The sequence below is a fragment of the Patiria miniata genome, unplaced genomic scaffold (genome assembly GCF_015706575.1).
Source record: "Patiria miniata isolate m_02_andy unplaced genomic scaffold, ASM1570657v1 HiC_scaffold_5, whole genome shotgun sequence".
In the NCBI taxonomy this organism is placed as follows: domain Eukaryota; kingdom Metazoa; phylum Echinodermata; class Asteroidea; order Valvatida; family Asterinidae; genus Patiria; species Patiria miniata.
The window spans coordinates 413701-437251 of record NW_024037072.1 but is presented as its reverse complement, the minus strand read 5'-3'; the positions used below and the strand labels follow the sequence as shown (position 1 = coordinate 437251).

General features: G+C 39.8%; 1 protein-coding gene across 2 annotated transcripts; it reads right to left on the bottom strand.

The window, feature by feature from the left end:
* Nucleotides 1–529: 529 nt before the first annotated feature.
* LOC119740228 (proteoglycan 4-like) lies at nucleotides 530–23464 on the bottom strand. Of its 2 annotated transcripts, none has more exons than XM_038215461.1 (3): nucleotides 23292–23464; nucleotides 13993–15850; nucleotides 530–776 (listed from the first exon to the last, which is right to left on the bottom strand). In XM_038215461.1, the coding sequence occupies exons 1-3, from the start codon at nucleotides 23447–23449 to the stop codon at nucleotides 546–548; spliced, it is 2247 nt and encodes a 748-aa protein (XP_038071389.1). In that variant the 5' UTR covers nucleotides 23450–23464; the 3' UTR covers nucleotides 530–545. The 2 variants fall into 2 exon arrangements, with proteins under 2 accessions (XP_038071389.1, XP_038071390.1); XM_038215462.1 differs by lacking the exon at nucleotides 23292–23464 and adding an exon at nucleotides 22961–23206 and having other exon boundaries at nucleotides 531–776.
* Nucleotides 23465–23551: the final 87 nt, after the last annotated feature.

Here is a 23551-nt window from a genome sequence, read left to right as displayed (position 1 = left end):
CATGCTACATATATGGCTTGAATGAATGGTAACTCAGCAAACATCCTTTTCCAAGCTCCGTGGTATCACGAACTACAAAAAAATCCACGTACATGTGGGCCCTCCTTCTGACAGGCAAGCTCATGGAACCCACAGCGTTTCTCCTGAAGCTCACAAGAGGGCAGCAGAGCAAAAGAATGATACCTCACAACCGTACCTGCAAATTGGCTCAAAGTGACCAGACGATGGCGCTATGCCATCCTGACTGTGCTTTGCTGAGCTGATCAGTCAGAAAACAGTTCTACTGTACTGTTTCCCACAAGTCTCAGGAAAACATTCTCTCCTGTTTCTTGTATGAAACAATGGGAGACTTTTAAGATGTTGGTGGCAGCAAAAAAACCCCAGTCCTTTTCAATTGTTAATGTCATGTTTAAGCTAAAGCGCGCATGCTCAATATGACGCAAACACACTGATTCTTTTTTCCACAATAGTGGAAAAAAGAATCAGTGTGTTTGCTGCCACCAAGGTCTCACAAGTCTCCCATTGTTGTTTGCAGATTTAATTTTTTATTTTTCCTTGTGGGGATTTTGTTCTTGATTGATCCTCATCTTCCCAAAATGGGCACATTCAGGCAAATAAGATAAATCACCTGTTTCCTGCTTGTTGTGATTGGGGAAATTGACAACATTGATACATACCCTGATGGGTGCCTTGCTAAATGTGAGTTTTCTCTTCTTCCTATGTATAACGTCTTCGTCATCTGTGTCTGAGAGGGCAGACAGCTCAGCGATGTGCCTCTGTACAAAGAGCGTGAAACAAATAATGTGGACTTGGGTTACAATGTGTTAGAAATACACCTGTTTCTTGTTTTTGGTGCTAAAATTCAGAGCAGAAATCAACTACATTAAAAAATGTTTGACCCCATTAACGCAGCACATGCACATGATTACACATGATTCTGTGACCTCAAACAAGAGAGAAATCAAAGAAACTGAGATCAAACTGTGCATGTTAAACAAAAATACATTTAATGTAAGCAGAATGATATAACATGAGCTCGGCACACACTTTATGCATTCCTCAAATTTTCAATCTGAAATTGATTTAATCTTTATACCAATATTTTCTCAAAGCAACACAAGCCCTTTATGAGTTCACTGAAGCCCACAAAGTACTTGTGAGCATTGCAACTGGACCATTATATCATTTCCTTCCGTATTAAATGTACCGTAGATTTGTACCGTATCATATTCAGAAGGAAAGGGTTGACACAAAGGCGAGTGTTTCCCTCACTTACATTGTAGGCCCAATTTCATGGAGCTGTTAATCGGAAAATATTCCTCGCCAATTCTAGCAAAAATCACCCGGAGAAACCAATCACAAACTACAATTCACATAACATTTGCACAGGTTATTTTCTTTTGCTAAGAAAACTGTTTCTTTGTTAAGAAACTGTTCAGTGCTTTGTCAAGAAATGGCCCTGTTTAATTACATTAATAACTCTCTTTTTTTAACCCTAAAGGAAATCTGATTTATTTCCTTTTCTGAAAAAGGACAGACCAGACAACTGGAAACTTGAAATGAAATCTCATACAATGCATGTATGTATTTCCCTTTGACTTGTTGGCCCACCTACGTGTATTTCCAGGAAGGCCAGTCAGATAGACCCTGTATGGTGTTTGGTGAATGAAGAATTCTGAGGTGCTTTTTATGACACTGGCCCCACTGGGTTTGTCTAGACAGAGGTCAAGATACAAATAGTGTACTGTCTGTGACACATTTCTACTACATGTACATGTAGGCAACCGGTTTGGGTCTGACAGGCGCCCCTTCCTCCAGGTGCAGAAACTCCTTTCTTTTTTCTTTAGTCATAAACCTCAAGTTTTATAACCTTTTTCTTTATTGTTCAAGTTTTTGGTGATTACTAAGTGAAAATAACAGTATTGATGATGGTTGTGTGGTGAAGGTGGTACTGTGATGTTGAACATGCAAGCTGTTATTATGATGGTGATAATGATGATAACGGGAGACTGTGAAGACAATGGTTCTTACATTGTATGACGAACCATCTAATCTTCATTCCATCAAAAAGTAGGCCTACAGCCTTGTTTTTTTTTTCAAATTTGTGTTATTGCCAAATTCTGCACAATGTTAAAGAACAATCAGGATATTTTACTCATAATACATGTACACTGTCAGTCAATTGTAAGATGGACCCCACGACCCCCTCCCCCTCCCCGGCATGGTGCATCAAGAGTGTGTCATGCTCCTTATGGTTGTAGAGCATCAAGAGGTTGAAGTACCGGTACATCAAGAGTGTGTCAATTGCTCTTCATGGTTGTACATGTGCATACCGGTACATGTAATAATAATGTACACAGGTACACCAGTCCCATGTAATGCCAAAGTCAACAACCACATGTCACATGTAAACGTCACTGCATTTGTGTTGAGTATTTGGTTCATGTCCATACACATGTATGTATGTCACTCCACAGTTAACCATGATTACCCCAGCCAGATGCGTCTTCCCCAGACAATACCACACCACACCAGACTGCAAGTGAATGGGGCTGTCAATCAACCCATCTGACAGATGCTTAGTGCTTTGTTTTGGGTCCTAAGGACACTAGGGTCAAGTCAGGTCATGTTGTGGTGTCATGTACTCCTGTAGTGTGAATGAAACTGGGGCATCACTTGATACTGATAGCACTGTGTGTATATTAGAGCAAGGAATGTTTCAATGTTATTTTTTAGGGCTGTTTGATCATTGTTCTTTTTGGGGTTGACAATCGCTGCCTTTTTTGCATGCACAGTTCTTACCAGAGCAGACAAGGGACCATCATGTACACGTACACGTACACGTATGTACATCTACAATGTGCATTATGTACCTTCAATTAAGCCAACATATTGTTCAAACTGAAAATGGTTAATTGTGGGAATATACCGGTACCGGTACATGCATGCAGTCTTGTACTAGTTACATGAAACTTTGTTTAGATGAAATGCACATTAACTTTTTTATTTTAATTTAATTTTTTTAACGCAATTAACAAAATATGTACATTTGTACATGTATGCACACTCATGCTACTTACAGTAGTACGGTGCATGTACATGTACATGTACCTGTGGGGATTTCAAAGGTTAAATAAATTCTCAACAATGGTTTTTCCCACACGGTTTATTGAGATATTTCACCCCTTTCTGTCTCATGACCCCACCTTCCTTACTGGGACACTGGACCAACAGGTATGTATACATGTACGTATGTACATCGTGCCTACATTTCATGTACCAGTACATCAATTGTAGGATAGTCAATTTCACACTTGGTCAGTACCAAGATGAATGTTAAGTGTGCCAGGCAATATTCTTGGGTCTCATCAGTGGCAATAACTGTCACATCGCTCTGTCAATGTCGTGATTCATCTCCATTAAGGAAAAAAGCCAATGAGAAATATGAAACTGTCCATAGGTGAAAATAACCTGGGCTGATGGGTTACATCTCAAGAAGGTCTTCATGAGGAGGAAATACATGTACACAGGGAGGCAACCTGAAGGAAATCCACATGTACCGGTATTACAAAATGTACATAAAGTACCGGTATGTGTACATTGTATAACATGTATACATGTATGACGTACATATACATGTACGTGTGTCTACATGTAATTACTCTAGAACAATGGGTTTGCATTGCTTTCTGTACACGTTACACACTCCTTTCCCCACTATACACATTTTTTGTACATTTGTACATGTATTTTCTGTATTTTCTTTACAATTACATACTATGTACACGTACATTTGCATTTTGATAGAACTTTGTATATTTTTAATTAATTTAGGCCTATTATATGTTAGTGTTTTTAAGAATGTTCAGACAAGTATAATAGGCCTACAACATACATGTATACCGTACATTTTTATGGAAACTGCACATTCCCTTATGAATCTACAAAATATAAAACCATACAGTGTTGGTATAATTTGGGGCGGTACAAGGAGAAACAGGGACTAAGGGACTAATGGGTTACACTTAACAGACTGAAAAATAAACAATGTAAACATGTTCACCTTTGCCATGCCCTCCCCTCCCCTCCCCTCCCCTCCAAATACACAGCACTTAGTACCTGTGCACGTTAGAGGTATCAAACACTCAGATTGGTTTTTTTTACAACAAATTTGGATTAAAGTCCTTCATACATTGTTTGCAAGGTGCAAACTGGGCCAATAAGATTACATCAGCCAATTAATTAACTTTAAAAAAAAACTGACTCTTTTATTTAAACCCCTCATGACACTGTTTTTGCTCCAAAATATTCTGTTAAATTATTCCTCTATGGTCAAATATCTCTACTATCGTGTACACTGTATAGTATCCTGCACCTGACACAGTTTTCTCAGTGACAGAGAGTCCAGACATCTGACGTGTCTCACAAGAAACGTCCCGCCGCCAGAGTGGGAGAGAACGAGGCGTGCTTGCCTCACCCAGATGTGACTTAATGTCCTTCCTTGTTGTACAAGGTACTTGGTTATTTATGAGATTGGCTCGTTAGGCCTCTGACTCACGGCCCATTCACTCAATCATGTTCTTGGCTAAACTGTTAGCCATGCAAAACGTTAAATGTAGATTTCTTCATTTTGATGTCAACTCATTAAAACTGATTATTACCTATTTTACATAATTTGCACTGTGCACAAACATAAGAATGGACAATTGTACTACCCGGTACATGTATACGTACATTATACAGTACAGGTACACATACACGTACTCTACACATGTATGGGATATGGTGCAGTATACGGGGACATGTCCATAATGTCTTCAACATTTAGAGGATTCTTTAGAAGATTTAATTTAGAGGATAATTACATTTTATCCAATTTCAAGGGTGACATTTTGAAATACATGTTTTGTGTACACTTTAACACAAACATGTACACCCATGTACACCCATACAAAATCCCTCTCTTTACATGATGCATGTCCATGTACACAAATGTGACAAGTTTGTGTTTGAAATGACTTAGGCTGGAAACCAACCCAAACCAGTGTTAACTACACATGTGCATACATGTACATGTACATGTTCATGTACCTGTACCAGTGTGTGTGCATACTGTACATGTACATGCACAGTGTACATGTACATGCACAGTGTACATGTACATGTGTAAGGAAACAGCTTGCCACTGAAAGGACACCAAGTCCATAATTATTTCAAAGCGTTATCATTAATTATTCAAGCATGAAGTTCCTTCTCTGCTTTATTATGCATCCCATATGGGAAAAGCTTCACTTCATGCATGAGTACTTATTCAAAGTGCTTAACATGTCTGTACAGGAACGTAAAGTTTATGGTACTGCATACATGTACATACACGTAACATGTACCAGTCCATTCTCCCTGATATATGTGCTAATGGTACTGTACCACCCTCCAACTACATGTACATTTGTAATCTTATTTTTAATTGATCCTGACTTGGTTAGTGGCAAGTATCTCATTACTTTGCCTTAGAAACTCATCTCTCATTTGGTATCAATAAATATTCTGAATGCTGGCCTTTTCATTCATTTATTACCTCCGCCAAGGAGGTTATGTTTTTATCGGATTTGAATAGTTTGTTGGTTGGTTGGATGGTTGGTTTGTCTGTTAACAACATTTACCGGTGTAACTCAAAAAGTTATGGACGGATTTGCAGGAAAATTTGTTTAGGGGTGGTCCTTGGTACCAGTAGAAAACGATTAGATTTTGGAAGTGATCCGCATCTGGGTCTGGATCCAGGATTTTTTTTAAAGGATTCTTCACCATTTATGCGAGTATTTCTTTTGTGTGTACTGACAATATGGCGGGAATTGTTTAGCCTTGGCGGAGGTTTGCGCTCTCTGAGTGCTTTCTAGTTGTTTTTTTCAGGGGTGCATGGGTTGGGTTGCTTCCACAGTGGACATCAGTGGGAAATACATGTATACACAAGTTACTGACATATTCTACCCCTGGAGGATAAGTAAGATAAATGAAATGAAACAAACCCATGAATCACAAACCTACATACACGTACTTCTATAATCCCATAAGATCCACAAGAGCAATGACTTACTTGCACCTGGGACTCTTGGTTAAAAAAAAAACTTTTACCCGGTATGTAACAAAAGCAACAACCACAGACACAGATAAAAATCTGTTATCAATCTCATCACCAAGCCTGAATAAAAGCTGAGAGCATAAGCAGGTGACAGAGTGAAAGCTGACTAGTCTGGACCCTTGGGAGGCACAATGATGCAGTGAGGAAATGCATGACTAGTCAGGTTACTCTCAGGTCAAATGAAGAAGGACCAAATATTGAATGGAGCAAGGCATCAGGTTTGCTATCAAAAATCGCTTTCAAAGCCAATCCATATTTTTGGTTAAAAATAGTAATATTTTGATAAACAATATGGACTCAGTGCAGAACAGCAGATGGCATTTTGGGATCACTTTTGAAAGATCAAGTGGGAGGGGCACATCGCGTGCTTGTACTGCCTCATGCATATGTACATGTTGTATGGCGCGAAGTATGCTGGACTCATGTTAATCTGAATCTGCTCAGACCCATAGCATCTTCGTGAGAGCATCAGGTGTTGTCAACAATGCATTTACATACATGTAGGTCCGTCCCAGTGGTCTCCCTAAACTCTCCCTTTGTAGCTGTATAGGGTCAAAACATTCAAAACAATGCACATTGTGGGGACCACAACATTTAGTAAAAACTACATGTACCGTACATTTATTTTTTTCTGGCATTATTGCTTGATAGGCTTTGACAAGCTACCGATATTGTCAAAATAATATTTCAGTTCAATTTTAACAGCAAAGACAATTACCGGGTATAAACAAAATTCCTACAACATCTTACTTAACTTCATCTTACAATACATACATGTGTAGGCCTACAATTACATGTATATTACAATAAAATACCATATTGCCAGGGTACCGTATGTCTGGCAAAAACAACATTTTATTCCATGCCTGCAAAAGTGGCTCATCAAAATCATTCATAAATTAGCCAGCCAATTACTGCAATCTGATGCAGAACATATCCCCCAGGGCAATAGCCTGGCCAAACCGAGCCTATTGCAAGCCAACATGGCACGTAATTTTGCCAACAGTCAGGGTACGTAGAGGGCTTTACTCAGGCTAAGTAATTAGCAGACAACAAGGTGCAGATTTCATCATGTCTACAAGCCAAGGAGTTTACAGACACCTTTTGTCGGCTATCAGCCTTTCTATCAAAAGTCACCAGACTTGCTTGACATTCGTATTGAAGGTTTCTTTTGGGGGGGGGGGGGAGGGGGAGGGGGAGGGGGAGGGGGAGGGGGAGGGGGAGGGGGAGGGGGGTGGTGATGGTGATGGTGGTTTGACCTACATTAAATTTAATTTGTAAGAGAGTAGAAGGATTAATTTAATTCAATCAGTTTGTAGTGTGGTCACATAAATTTGCTGCATGAAGTCATGCATACCAATACATGTACCCGTAGGAGGTACCGGTACATGTATAGACCAGTACACATAAATTATACAAGTCCTCAATTTCGATAATTTTTTTTAATAAAACGATATTCAGATTGTAGCCATGGAATGTGATTCCAGGAAATCTTCAGACACCCTGTTAGGCCTATTTACCGGTATTTACCTGTAAATACATAAAACATCAACAACGTGGATGCCTTGATCAATTCTAAGGCAAATTTAGACTTACAATATTCAAATATGAAATAGTGTACATAAATTTGCTTTCAAATTTTCATTAATTTAAATTAAACCATTGCTGGTTCTGCCAGTGGTACCGGTACATGTCTATCAGAAATTTGACAGACCAACATTATCAATAACTGGTGTTGGGCATGTACAGTACACATACATGTATCTGCAATATATTGGTTTGTTAAATGTACACTTATTAATTTACGAAATTAAAATATGAACAGTGCTTTACACATACATCTGTAAACACAAGTCTTAAGAATTCAGCTGAAGGCAAATATCAACACTACATTGTACACTGTACCGGTATGCCTAAACTACAGGAAAAATGAAGTCTTCACACACTGGCAATTCTCATGCTGTCCCACAATGTTTTGACACATTTACTTTGTACGTGAAAAATTCTCCTGAAAAGCAAAATAAACAACCTACCCTCAGGAATTTAGTGCAGACCTACGTTTTACTATTTCTCTCAACATCTACCCGGTACCCGGTACATGTCATGCATTCCTGTACATGTACTGTTACATTTGGGACAAGCCAAGAAAGAAGTAACATTTCTTTGTTTGGTGTATAAAAGTTTTAAAATATAAGCATGATTAAATGCAAAAAAACATTGTCACACAAAAGGTCTTCCATCAGTGAAAGCTGGAAGAAAGTTGAACACTACACTGTACATTTAAGCTTTCATTGATTTATGATCATTGTGAGGGGCTCACTGAAGTTGTTTATTTTTGGACAATTAAGTTCTGATTTCTGTCATCTTTGGCTGGTGTGTGCCATTGGCCTTCAAACCTTGTAGGAGTAGAGTGCAATACTTCAGGTTGAAGCACTTCTAAAGCAGGCAGTCATCTAATCAGGTTAATGGTGTAGGCGGAGTCTATACCGAATATGTCACCGTGATGTCAACATTTGGGGATGATTAATCACTGCACCAGAGAGTCTTCCATCCAAAGCAAGTTGTCAAACAAGTACTGAATCGCAAACAATTTCTCATCTCTTAAATTGAGGACTAAGCTGCAGGCAAAAACCAGCAGTTCCTACATGTATGGTAACTGGTAACTGACATCACCTTACCAAAATATGCTTTACTGTGCAGGAAACCAGTGGCACATGTTCTTTGTACCCTAATGTGTACGTAGTGGGCATTGATCAAATCCCGGCCAATAATTAATAGTGGTTGGATTCTATCTTCTTGTATGCTCTACAATCCTCCAAAATTTGATGAACTTGAGGTTACAGTAAATGCAGTGCCACCAAAAAATTATATGGATCATTGTACCACAATTCTAGACAACTTGGTTTCAGATGTTGACAATCTGATTTGTCACTTGTTTTTTCCCACAAGTTACCGGTAGGGCTGGGCAGGCGTAGCCTTGACTATGGTCCATGGGCATTGACAATTGTACAAATCCTATTGATTTGATGGGTGTTACATGTAGTTTTCATTGATCAATTCTCATTGATCAGTGGTTTCCCACTGAGTCAGCTTGGACGACTTCACAATGTGCCACGTACCACTACATGTGCCCGGTGCACGTATGGTGATCTGAGATTTGTAAGGTGGGCTGAAAATTCATACAATAAAAAAAAGATGAAAGGAGTGAATAGAAATATTTCTTTGTAATGCCCACACATGCAGCGCAGTACAATGCATCAGAACTTCATTGTATCGGTATTATGTCAGATTGCAAGGGAGTTGCAAGGTTAAATACGGAGTACTTGTGCATGTGCAATAGTGCTATAAATTTGCATTCTTCACGTCACAAACACAATAAATTCTTATACTTGCATTAAAAGTGCCCTCGTATGCAAGTCTTAACCCTAACCCAATATGGTGTGTGAAAAATGGTATTAACTTTGGAGGATTCATGACTATTGCTTTGAGAAGGGTGTGTCCGTATCATCCCTATAATTATAAAGGTCAATGCAAACCAAATTTTTGGGTGCAGAAAAAAATGGACCACTGCCAGGTTTGTCTAGCCAGATCCAATGCAGTCTATCGGGTCTACAGAGCAGATTAACCCCCAAATCTTTCCTGGCTTCCTCCTGCACCCCTTACTTCCTTTCCCCAAACATTTCATGTTTTAAATAGTAGTTTCCAGGAAGGGGCTGTACCGTCTTGAAGATATTGACATTACTCAGTCTCATCCTGTCTGGCTCCATATGACATTAAACCTCTGACAAAGGTAAAGTTACCTCCTTAGGCATTTTTGCTGGGAAATTTCCTGCATCACTTCAAATCCTGCACTGCACAGGAAACCAATGGTGCATTCTTTGTACTTGAGAAGTTTCAAGGGAATGGAGGCTCAATTTGTAAATCCTGCAAATTCTCCAAACCGCCCTGCAGCACTAGCTCTATGGTTTTATTGATTTATGGTGAAGTAATGTATACAATGTCATACAATTTAATACAAACTGTGCTAATAGGTTAGTGAACTATTGGGGAAAGACTATCTCACAAAAAAACAATAATTTAAACAAAGGGTAAACATGTTCTGGTATGCACTGTAATTTGTATTCACTCTTGAAAAGACCTCAAAGGTCTGTGCCTGACTGTCAGTGCATGTTCAATTTCAATGAAATGAAGTTCTGATTTGGTGATCCTTTTCCCAATTCCTTTTTTTTTAAGGAAAATAGACTGTGCACAGTTGTTTTCTGAATAATTTGTTTTTCAATCTGAAATACATTTTTTTCATTTACAATTTCAATCTGCAGCTTGCATTGCAGTCATTGTGGAAATCTTTCAAAATACAAATTTAATGTACTTTCTACAGTCGATTATGTACGTACTAGGGACATTGAATCATATCAATCAGGCAACACTGCCAAAACACTAACCATCAATTTTCATTTCAATGACAACAACTGGACAGTTTGCGGACAAAAATAGCAACAGGAACTGTCATGACAAGCGCCGTTATGAATGCCAAGTATTTTTAATAACCATAACACATAATCACACATGCCACATGCTTTTGTTGAGGTAGAAACTGCCATATTTTATCCTTCAATTTGTTGCAAGGCTGTGCTTCTACTGACTCCTATTAAAATATACAAATGTACACAAGTACACGAGTACACAGTGCTCGCACTACCCTCATCCACATGCACATGTTACGTATGTATGTATACGTATGTACTGTACACTGTAGATGTAGTACACTGCGGACAAAGACTGCAAAATTTCTCCTTTAAAACAATTTTATCAGAATATTCATATCGTCTGAAAAGACTTAAGACTCTCCATACGGCAACTTTTTTACTGCTGAGACAAAAAAATCAATATTTTGCACGAGGATACTCGTACCGGTACTTAATGGGTTATCATATTTTAATTTTTAAAGGGGTGCACTTCATGAAACAAAAACACTGTAATTGATCCTGAAGTTGTTTCTGAAATCACTACAGTAATTTTTCATTAGTATGTATTTAAGCCTTCACTTTTTGTCATGGTTTTGTAATCATGATGCCGAAGTCGCCCTACTTGTATCTTTTGCCACTTTAATCAAAACAATAGCAAATCATCTTTGACAACCACAACACTTTGGCAGGCAATTACTTTGGGGTCTTCTTTCGCTTCTTTGATTCCAAGGGATACGGCATTGTCGCGTAATCGGATATGGAGTGGCATAATGGTATCGCTACCGGGGTGTTTGATCTAAGGAGGGGCGAGGTGATATTAAGAGTAATGGGAGGAGGAGGGGAGGCAGATTGGAGGCAAGATTGGAGCAGCAAGGAGCAGTAACTGTGTGCGATGCTGGCTTAACAATGCTTCCATGTTGTTGCCCTGAGCAAAATGGGACTCATGGGCATACTGGGTAATGGGCTGCAATCAAAAACGTGTGGATTTCGCAGGCTGATGGATGCTGCTTGTGCAATGATTACCACGGTCTGTGGTCTATGGGAACATACGGAGGATATTGAATGTCACCAATTTGGGAATACAGACATTCGGGCCTATAGTTTGAATGAATACATGTACATGTACACACTGTCCCCATACATACCGGTACTACATGTAGTACATGTACCGGTACATGATGGTCCTTGTAGTCTTTGGGACTGACTAAAATTCATTCAAATTCAAGTGTTCCATTCAAACTAAAAGTGCATCACCAACAAAATGACAAAAAAAATATGTCCATTTTGAAACTTTATACAAACATGTTAATACCGGTAAATCCCCTGCCTGTTCCCCTGCATCCCAAACTACATAACATGTATGGGTACCCTGTGCCCAGGAGCCAGAGGCAATTGACCAGTCCAAGCATCTGTTTAATCCCTCTATGGTCCAAGTCAGGATCAAGCAAGCCTCATAATCTGATAAAGCTACAGTGTACTTATAATCTATCTTGATGGTTTCAAGTGTTCATGGACACTGAACGCTATACAGCCTGTAAGCCTAATCCAGCTGAATAGGATGTCATAGTCCAAAACAATTTGGCCAAGTAGTCAATCAAACCTTGGAATATAGCCAGGAAAGTTTTTTCTGGAACAATACCGGTACATGTACAGTATCTGGAAATTGTTAACATTTTAAAATCAAAACAGGAACACATACATGTACACGTGTGTGTATTTATTCAATGCGCAGAATGCAAGGCGAGCAACAGTAGGAGAAACTCTGTGACATACCGGTACGCATACCGTACAGGTACATGTACATCACACATACTTTTTTTAGTACACATACATGTACATGTACTGTACAGTAAACATTTTGCAGTACAAGCTAGAAGTAAGACTGATGCAGTGAGTACATGAACAACCACACAACCCAAGGAAAAAAATGACCAAATGCTCTACCGGTAGTTCTGCCTTTAGAGTTCTGCCTCATATACATGTAGGCCCCCTCCACATAAAAAAAAAATGTAAAGTGTTGTCATGTCTACCATGTTAACCTTCCACCCCTGTGACAGTATGCATATTAATTACGGGATTGAGCTACCGGTATTGTAATGAATTAATAATGTACTAGCCTAGGTATGGGTAAGTTACCGTATTCAGTACATGTATGCATACTGTACAACCAGTTTTTATCAATTTATGATAGAGTTTTGTTTTTCAGTAAATGTGCATCTGTCTCATGTTCACTTACCGGTACATTGTGGAGGTACCGGAACCTGTTTCAACATGTAAGGAACACAACTTGTAATGGACTATTTTTACACGTACATTGTATGACGAAAAATATGCTTTTTGTGTGCTTTGTTGTTTGTGTTTATAAAGAATTACTGATCGGTGACGAATTGCGTTCACTACTGTGGTGTGCCAAAGTGTGCACTATTCAAAAGTCAGTGAACACAGCAATCACAGGCATTCATACCGACATGTACATGTACATGTACATGAACTCAATGATTCAGAATAACCTTTGGCCATCGAATCAATCTGTAGTTTCAACCAGACAGGTACATGTACATGTATACATGACTATATACACAGGTACAGTACAAAAGTACACTTGTACATATGTATGTACATGTATACTGTACGGTACGTGTACAGAAATCAGGCATTTGTGTATCATGATACAATAGGCACTGATTTACAATTTGCTTGTGGCATTCCTCAAAAGATAAACCAAGACACAACTCCACTTTTTTAAAACTGCTAAAAGAATGACTTTGGTCATTTAAACACCAGCTTACACCTGCAACTTTATAACAATGGTCATACAGGGATAATTGGGTGGACTGTGTACATTTTGTGGACGTTTTGTCGGCTACCAGTGCAAATCGAAGGGAGTGGGACTCGTTGGACGTTTGAAGTAAAATGTTTGTTCCCAGATGACTTGAAAGCAAAACTTCTCTCCACAACACAGACCATTTAGTATAGTTTTCAACATTTATGTGATTTAAAGCCCCGCAAAAAAAGTCCCTTTCAGAATATTGAGCTATGAAGAAAATGGAATAAAATTGACAGAAACTGACAATTTCTCTCTCTTCATTTAGTTGTTGTTTTAAAACATCTCCAACCGTACCTGCATATTTGCCAGGTCTCCCACCTTTCAGCTGCTGAAAATAACCTCTAAATCTGGCTGCATCAAAAATATATCATGTGTCAAATATGTTAATTTTGAACGTCATTATTGACATAATTTTGATCAGTGACATCTGAGAACATTGACAGAAAGTGCACGACGTTCGACATATTCAAGAATCCTGAGGCGTGTTTAGGGGTCTTACCCCTCCCCTTGTGCGGCAAATAGGAATCTATCTATCTATCTATCTACACTGAAATCCTTACCTGTTCTGCAATTTCCTCAGCTGTCTCTTGATCCTCATCTTCATCTTCTTGTGCCGAGTCAATAATCTCAATGAAAGCAGACCTTCCCCTGCCACTGATTATATTCCGAGCCTCCTGACTCAACTGCAGCTCAAGTTCTTTGGTATCCATCTCCTGCTCCTCCATCTCTGGCTCCGAGTCCTCATCTTCCTCCTCCTCCTCCTCCTCCTCCTCATCATTGGTTATCGCCGTCTCTTTGGTCTGCATGGCAATCTCCAATTTATCCAAGACCTTGCTCCTGATTTCCTCATTCTGAGGACTCTGCTCAGTGGTTGCATAGTGGGATGCGGTCAGGCCTGGTTCATCCACATGGCCTGTTGGTGAATGGAATGTTGGGGAAGCATCTCTGAAAGTCTGGTGGCTTGCCTTGACCTGGGATTCCCCTGTAAGGGGGCCTCTACCAGGGGCATCAGTCCGAGTTGACACGATGCTCGAATCCCACGTGGGGCTCGCTTCGGTCTCCTCAGCTTTTGCAGCCGACACAGTGATCTCACGCTCTTCAACAGTGGTATCAGAGGCAGAAGCCTGAGTGCTGTACTCAGAAGACATCTCTTCGCTATCCTCATCTTCATATTCTCGGGAGTAGCGACGAATGCCTGCTCGGAGTTTGTGAGAGGGACCAGCCGAACGCAACACTACAGGCTTCTTGGCTATAGGAGAAGTTGGAGAGACAGGTGACTTCCTATTCTCAATGTAGGCTCCTCCTTCAATATCAAGACCAAGTTTCTCATGTAAATTGATGTCAGGCTGGTTCAAGGCTATAAGGGTGGATGCAGAAACAGCCATCTTGGTCTTGGGGGCCTGAACATGATGGATATCTGTGGGACTTGTTTCCCTCCGGACAAAAGGCACAGGATCATCCAGGCTTCTTCGTTTCTTCTCCTCTTCAGGTGACCGTGATCGCATACGAGCGCGACGCATAGCAGCTGGTTCCCTGAGATCTTCAGTGGGCCTCGCCATTCCTCCATTCTCTATGCTGATGCCTTGAAGTGGTTTTGTCGATCTTGGTGACGTTGGAGGCGAAGGTTTGGTCCTTTCTGCAGGTTGTGGTTTGTGAACTGGATCTGTGCTGGCTGACTGGATTGGAGAGTAAAAATCCTGGACTACTTTAGATATGGGGCCAGCGTTGCGCGTGCTAGTACTATCAGATACCTTGGCATCAAAACGGCGTGAAGGTTTCTCTGGAACATCAACTGGAGATGGCCGTCCGGCAAGAGTTCTCTTCGGAGATTCATTCTCGCCAGAGCTACAAGTACCTGTGCTATCTGTGGAAGTATTCCTGCTGTAGCGTTTCTTGTTGACATGAGGACTAGTTGGCGGGCTCAGAGGCTGCTTAGCTGTAGTGGAGGTGCTCTTCCTTGCTGTAGGTGGACTTGTAGCTCGATTGGTGGCTTCAAAGAGCATCCTTGCATTCTTAAAACGCAACCTGGGATCACCTTTATTGTCTGACACCTGATCCTCATATTGGTCCTCGTTCTGCTGCTCGTGTGCTAATACATTCAGGTTGAACTCCTGGCTGGATGGACGTTGTCTACTGGAATGCTGTGTAGTTGTTGTAGATTGCTGAGGTGGAAGGGCCACACCATTTGCTGTGTTGATCTTGGACCTGTACGGGGGTTTGACATCTTGGGCTGGGGCTTCAAACAGGTGGCGTAACTTACTGACTTTGGCGCCTGGAGTGGTAGCTACATGCATCTCCCTGGCAACGGAAGATCTCTTCTCAGGGTTGACACTGCCAGTGGTGACCCCACTACCAGCGCTGCCACCGATTCTGGTTGACATGGTGGCTGACATCTCTATCTCATCATTCCCAAGGGCTCTGTGCAAGAACAGCGTGATAAAACAAGATGACAGTCAATCAGTAACATCAAAATATCAAGTCAAGAGTCCTTTCGGAAGACATTACAATTTTTTCCCCGAGCTCTGTTAGGTTACATGTCAATGTACAAGTACATGTACTCTGGAACTGAACCAATTTGATTCATTACATATCTGTGTACCGGTATATCCCCACACTACTTCTACGTGTACACGATAATTGCTTTTTAAAATGTCCAGTCAACTGTGACAATAACTGATGAAACCAACACACTTTGCTAGGAACGCCTAATGCCGAACAAAACATTTTAACTGAGATTCAGTGTAGACCAAAGAATGACTGAAAAGAAAAGTACACGTACATGTGGGAGTCTTGATCAACTCACAACCCACATAGTGTTCAACATACATAGGCCTATAATATGGAAAAACCCAGACTGACATACATGCAGTTGGAACCGACATAGAAATCGGTTTGATTATGCACATAATTTCTTTTGAAATGTTAGACATGGCGCCAAGTGCTTGGTAAACACACATTGGCTGCAGGATAAATAGTGCCACACACAAATCATTTTATATTCAGCATCATTACCAAACAAAAATGCCCAATATACACAGATAGTTATGTGCATACCTAGATGAGTTTGTCCTGGTACAGTGTATAGGATAAAAAAAGAACACACAAACTTGGTTGTTCCTTTGTTTTTGCAGTGGGGTAGCCTACATACTGTACTTTCTGTTTGTGAACATAAATTTATCTACTAGAAAAGTACAATGCCCCGTACCCTTGAAAACTCTCTTCCATTTGCATGTATGTTATTGTTTAGCAAAGGTTGTGTCAACAGAAACATCTTTTGAGTTCTGTGCGTACAGTATGAACAAAACAATGACGATTTACTTAATCAAGTGTTTTGTCAGGTAATTTATTTTTTACTAGAAATTGAGGACATTTAGTTCTATTCTCAAGTTTATTCCAGTGTCATGCATACAGTGTAATTACATGTATGTTCTTTTCGTTGAAGAAAAAGTGTGGTATAAAATGCCTTCAAGATAGTGATGCACTATGTGTCACTAGTATAAAGGACAAGGGTGGATAAGAATTGGATCAATCTTTTCAAATGATATCCGCTTGACGCCTCAATTTTTCCAAAGAACTATTAACTTCCTTTCTGCACAGCACATGCCATGTGACAACATTTGACAACTTGGAGTCAATTTTTTTTTAAATGATGTCAGTCCAAGCATAGGACTGATTTGAACTTGCATACTGTTACATATTCATAGCTGTGCATTTATGTCCAATACACCCAAACATGATCTCATAACTTCCATTACATACATGTACACTATGTAAACCGTATCCTCAATGTGCATGAATTCATTCAATGCTGGTTTATTCAATAACAAGTACCACGAAATCCAAATTCCATTGACAACGCTGTGCAAATTGTGTGCAGGTTAAATGCCAGCTGTTAGGTTATTCATGAAGAACACTTCATTTCAACAGCAGTCAAAATGTGGTTTAGTGACCACACAACACATTATGACCGACCCATTGTGCCATGATTGGAATTCTTTGGGTTCCAGAACACAATGAGATTTCACCTTATGTGACCTTGGATTTCCCCTGCAGGTTTCTGCGCTGTTGAAGACATACGTACATGTACTACATTTGCAATCATTTCTTTGAATGAAAAACTTGACTTTTGAAACGGCCTTCAAAACATTTTTGTGCACAAACAAACTGTATGTTTATAAGATTTGAAGGTTTGCTGAAGATACGATAGCAAGAAGATAAAGGTTTATGGTAGCACCATGTGACAAATCACTATCTCTAGAGATGTGGCACATGCTGCTTCCATAAAGCTTTATCTTATAAGTATATTGTATATTTATTTAATACAATGTACCGGTACCTTTATCCAGGGTAAGCAAAATATTTAAACTGATTTCCATTGGGACACTGCATACATTACAACAAATTCAATGAAGTTAACCAAAATGCATTTGACAAGGACACTGTTCATTGATGAAACAGACTACGAAGTGCGAACAATATTACTTACATACATGTACCGGTGTCACATGAAAATCCGTCTCCTATGAAAATCGGACCCCTTTTCCCTATTATTGGTTAATCCCTCTCACGTGACCGGTCACTTTCCTAATTACCATACTTACGCATGCGCGGTATTACCAATGAGTCCGAATTTCATAGAAACGTAAATTCACGCTACACCGGTACATGTATAAATACGTCAGACGTATGTTACCGGTACATGTCTTACACTTGAAATAAACCTATTTTACATTTATTTCATTTTCAAGCACAAGACATAAATTCCTGATTATGGGTTGGGCGAAAACCACGCAAAAAAACTTTCGGGAAAAAAAAAAAAAAGGGGGAAATTCTGGATCCGGCTACAAATTACATGGTAACCAAGGTAGAACTCCCTAAATCAGTGCATTCAGAAATTTCTCATCAGAATATGACACAAAAAAGTTTGAACATCCAATCTATTGCTGACATGAGAAAAAAAACTGTGTTTGTACATGTACTGGTACTTCCTTTAAAACTTCATACAAGTTATTGCCATAGGAAAACAAACATCAATCTAATGCATTGCAGTACCCTGTCCCAATACTAAGTGCCTCACAAAAATTCTCAAGATCCATACGGTACAGGTACATGTATTATGCAGGCATAACAATTTCATGATTAAATTAAATCCATGCTGATGGCTACACCCCATTAAAATTCCCAATCAATAATTCTGTAAATTATTTCAGTCAATGAACAATTTGTTATCAGAGAAAAAGTCACTTCATTGGATATGTATGCTACCCTATGAGTGCATTACACAAGTAGGATGCATCACAATGATGTCACACACACAACGTGAGTCACATCAGAATAAGCAGTGCATAGCAATACCAAGTATTAAATCACTACAGTAGTGAAACTGCATCATTACATATACATTTACACCATTATTGTAACACTGATCCTACAATATGTAAACAATACTGAGCTGTAAAAGCCAATAGCAGTTAACAATAAACCACAATAGTAGAACAGTTCCGCTTAGCTGTGTCCTGTAATAAATAAGGGGATAAATTTCAGACCAGTGATGAATGATTGGCTTCAACTATGTATTTCTGTCATTCTCTTGATATAAATACATGTACATGTACTAAGTTCCAATGGACAGATAGGATTGACGCTTCTTTCATACAGTGGATACACTGACCGTCCCTTCCTACCTTCCTACCCTGCATGTGCATTACATAAAAGCAAACATTATAATCTGGCTTTAAAAGGACACTGCATCCTGGAATGCGCCCAATTGGGCTACTAAACACATTTTAAATGAAACAATGTTAATTGGAACTTTGCATTTAGAGGTACCGGTATGATATAAACATCCACACAACCATCCTTAAAGAGACATTTGACAATAAATTTTGTTTTTGCTTTTATTTTTTAACACACGAACAAATATTGTTAAAAATACATTGTTTACATTCCTTTACAAAACGTCCCCCTGGTCTGCCCTACAAAGCGGGTCTGGCCACCTACATGTACATGTATCTCTTGAAGAGGGCGATGCAAAGCCTTGTTATATGTATTTTAATTTATGATACGCATACCATACATGTGCTTCATTCTGCAACATATTCACAAACTATCTGGGGAACTTAGAATGGCAAGTACAAAGTTGATGGATTACATGGGAATCAAACTCATCATGTTTAATTTTTTCTTCAAAAATACAGTCCCGGTGCCACGAGACTCAATCGTAGAACAACATTGGATAGAGGCGCTGAGGAGAAGAGGCGCTGAGGTGAAGAGGCACTGAGGTGAAGAGGCGCTGAGGTGAAGAGGCAAGATCACAGACTCAATCATAGAACATTGGAAGCATAGAGGCACTGAGGTGAAGAGGCAAGATCACAGACTCAATCATAGAACAACATTGGAAGCATAGAGGCACTGAGGTGAAGAGGCAAGATCACAGACTCAATCATAGAACAACATTGGAAGCATAGAGGCACTGAGGTGAAGAGGCAAGATCACAGACTCAATCATAGAACAACATTGGAAGCATAGAGGCACTGAGGTGAAGAGGCAAGATCACAGACTCAATCATAGAACAACATTGGAAGCATAGAGGCACTGAGGTGAAGAGGCAAGATCACAGACTCAATCATAGAACAACATTGGAAGCATAGAGGCACTGAGGTGAAGAGGCAAGATCACAGACTCAATCGTAGAACAACATTGGAAGCACAGAGGCACTGAGGTGAAGAGGCAAGATCACAGACTCAATCGTAGAACAACATTGGAAGCATAGAGGCACTGAGGTGAAGAGGCAAGATCACAGACTCAATCATAGAACAACATTGGAAGCATAGAGGCACTGAGGTGAAGAGGCAAGATCACAGACTCAATCATAGAACAACATTGGAAGCACAGAGGCACTGAGGTGAAGAGGCAAGATCACAGACTCAATCGTAGAACAACATTCGAAGCACAGATGTGCTGAAGTGAAGAGGCAAGATCACAGATGAGCAACTGGACAGGGCAGATAGGGGCCTTCTGATTTAGCAAGAAACAATCCACTTTATTTCCTGACACAGATCCTCCTAAGTAGAGTGTTGGAGGCAAGGCCCAGAGGCCCACTGCTAAGGTCACAGATTACGGATGTGACTTTGCAATAAATTTTGTGAAAGTTTAGCAAATATACTGTTTAAACATATACCCCTAACTCCCTGGGCCTTTTTGCTAAGATGTAGCCTCAATCCTGCAAACTCCTCCAGTTGGCCTCATGGGAAAACAGCATATAGACTCAATCCTACAAATTCCTCCACTATTTCTTGAATATGGTCCGTGGAGGGGTGACCACTGCCTGAATCCTGCACAATCCTGCAGCAGTGACTGTTAATACATATAATTATGTTGAAGCTTGACCAGTGACATCCTGGAGCAGTACGGAGGATTTTAAGCATAATCTGCCTAAATGCATGGCTAGGAGCAAAAACAACACAAGGTCTGGCCCAAGATCTTGACAAAGTGTATTCTACGAAATCAGTAATTGCACTTTTGCCATGTAACCCCAATCCTCCAAATTCCTCCACTTTGGCAAAGAGGATTTTGAAGGATTCAGGGCAGTAAGGGTTAAAGTAAGTAAACTTTAGTACCTCAATCTGAATCATCGATCTCTACTTGCACCTCAAGTGGTATAAATTATTTGGAGGCCGTTTTGAGGGTGAAATCTGATGTTTTTGTTGGGCAATGTCTGAATGTTAAAAGGCGATAAATTGGGTCCAAGTTACTCGGACTAAGCTTGATCATATTTTCCTTTGCTGCATAAAGGATTTGTAGGCCGTGAAAGCTGAGTTTTTGCTTGTAATTTTAATGGAAATGGAAAATATCAGCAATAACATGACCATCACAGACCATGGCTTGAAATCCACATTCTAAATATGGTTAGTAAACTCAGCTTTCCTGGCGAATCTCCCCATGTCATGAGCCCAGAAAACTGGGGGAAAAAAAGAGGTAGGAAAGAATTTCATATACGGATGCCACTTGACACCCTGTGTTAGCCTAGGCCTAAGTGTTTTCTCACAAGTGCTTCCATATTTTCCCTGCCCTTCTCATGCACCCGTCAATTGTAAGACGCACCCTGCATCCAAGATTTGTCCTTAAATCCGATGTTTGTCAAATATATTTCCGACTCAGTCAAAAATTTTGCAAGCACATTTTTGATTTTCTATGACGAAGAGGAAACAACCTGGCATGTATTGTATACACTTATTTGTGCATAACATGAAAATACCCACCTCTTGGCTCGCAATCGTCACAACCCTCCTGGAATCCTTGCCGATTTGCCAAGGCCGATCGTCTATCTCCATTTATTTATTTATTTCATTAGTGTGAGCAAAAAATATTAACATTTCTATTTTAATGAATGCCAATTAAACAAGTTTTCAAAATTAAACAATATTCTAAACTTTGTCCCAAAAAGTCACGAGCTGAATAGCATTGTTATTTTTTCCCCAAAGCGAAAATTTTCGTGGGCGTACATAATTAAATGTACATTCCTAACCCTATGGCCAACCCATAGGCCATGATCATAACGGCCCGGCTGACATCCCATTTTTTTTCGGTATACAAAATACAGCAAACAAAATATTTGTTTAGCTCCAGGATTTCTGAGTTACTATATTCAGATTAGAATATTAATCAGAAGAGGGAACAAATCATTCTAAAATGCTTCCAACGATCATCCAGTTTCAGCATCGCAACTCATCAATTCGTAATTTCGCCCTGGCAGCGCTTGCGGAGTATTGCGGTGCACATGTAGCCATCGTCACGATTGGTTCACTGGTTTCCCCTTCTCAACTCAGCTGGAGGTGCATTCGCTTGGACGCATCTCCCCGGCCCCACTGGTGCCCATGGGTCGCAATGGAAATTAAACATCGTTATTACAATACGGTACCCACACAAGTCATGACCACAAAGTGTGCGTGTTCCATTCCGTGCTATGGAGATTCGTTCGTCGATCATTTCATATGTCCGTCAATCATACGTGCGTCATTGGTGAGTTGTTATCCAGAAATGGTGCGTCAAAAATTTGTTATAAATAGTGTCAAAATGCGTGAATGGTTCATCATGAACAAGACGCAAGGGTGCGTCATTGGACCCCAAAGTTTGACTGTCCTGTGTACATTGACACACATGCCCCGGGGCAGGGGTCCGAGGATGCGTCTTACAATTGACGGGTGCATAAATTTCACTTTTTAGGATTGTTTTGTTAGGACTTTTTTAGGAGTAATTACAGTCAGGGAAAAACTAGTGGCATACGTTACGTATAATGAAATTCTTTCCTAAAATGACACAATAATCAAAGTTAAATCACTGATGAGTGATGTGTTCAACACTCAAAAGCACAATGTACAATGTTCAATTATTCCTCCATGGTTCAATGTTGCACTTACAGTTGCACACTGAGTGACTAGCTCACTGATGATGTGTACACCCGTCATGCATGACATTGATACACCTGTACTGTGTCAGTCACTGACTGAGCAAAAAAATCCAACTTACCTTTTGAACGCGATTAAATCACAAAGAAACGTCAAATAGAACCTTATTTTTCACCATCAAGACATACACTACCACAAGGGGATATCGTAGAGGAAAAAGGCCAGCAAAAAAGCAGGTAAATACCCCGTAAATGTGCTACTAAAGCGGGGACTCTTCCGTGTTCTCTTCACTACTCAGCCACCATTTTGTTGAGAGTGGGCAGTGCTAGTGCAGTGTGTGGTATTGACATTTGGATTGAATTTATTTCGATGAATCGATTAGATAAGATATTCCACATTTTCTTTATGCAAATATGCCGCTCTTGAAAAAAAGTTTAAAAAGTCATACTTACAAGTGACACGACAAAAAGCCACTGCATGTCACGATTATCTTATCTGATATTGAAATTGCATTGTTTTTCCAGTCACTTTTCAATTTATCGATTATTTTCGATAGTGACAAGAAGCCATTTAACTGTGACCTTATTGAAACAGTCACGGTGCAGTTCATTTTTATAAAGGAATATAAAAAAATAACAGATTTTAGATCGGGCTCCAAATTGAATGTAGTAAACCCTCATAAAGTGCACTGCTTTTAATGGTCTTACCATAA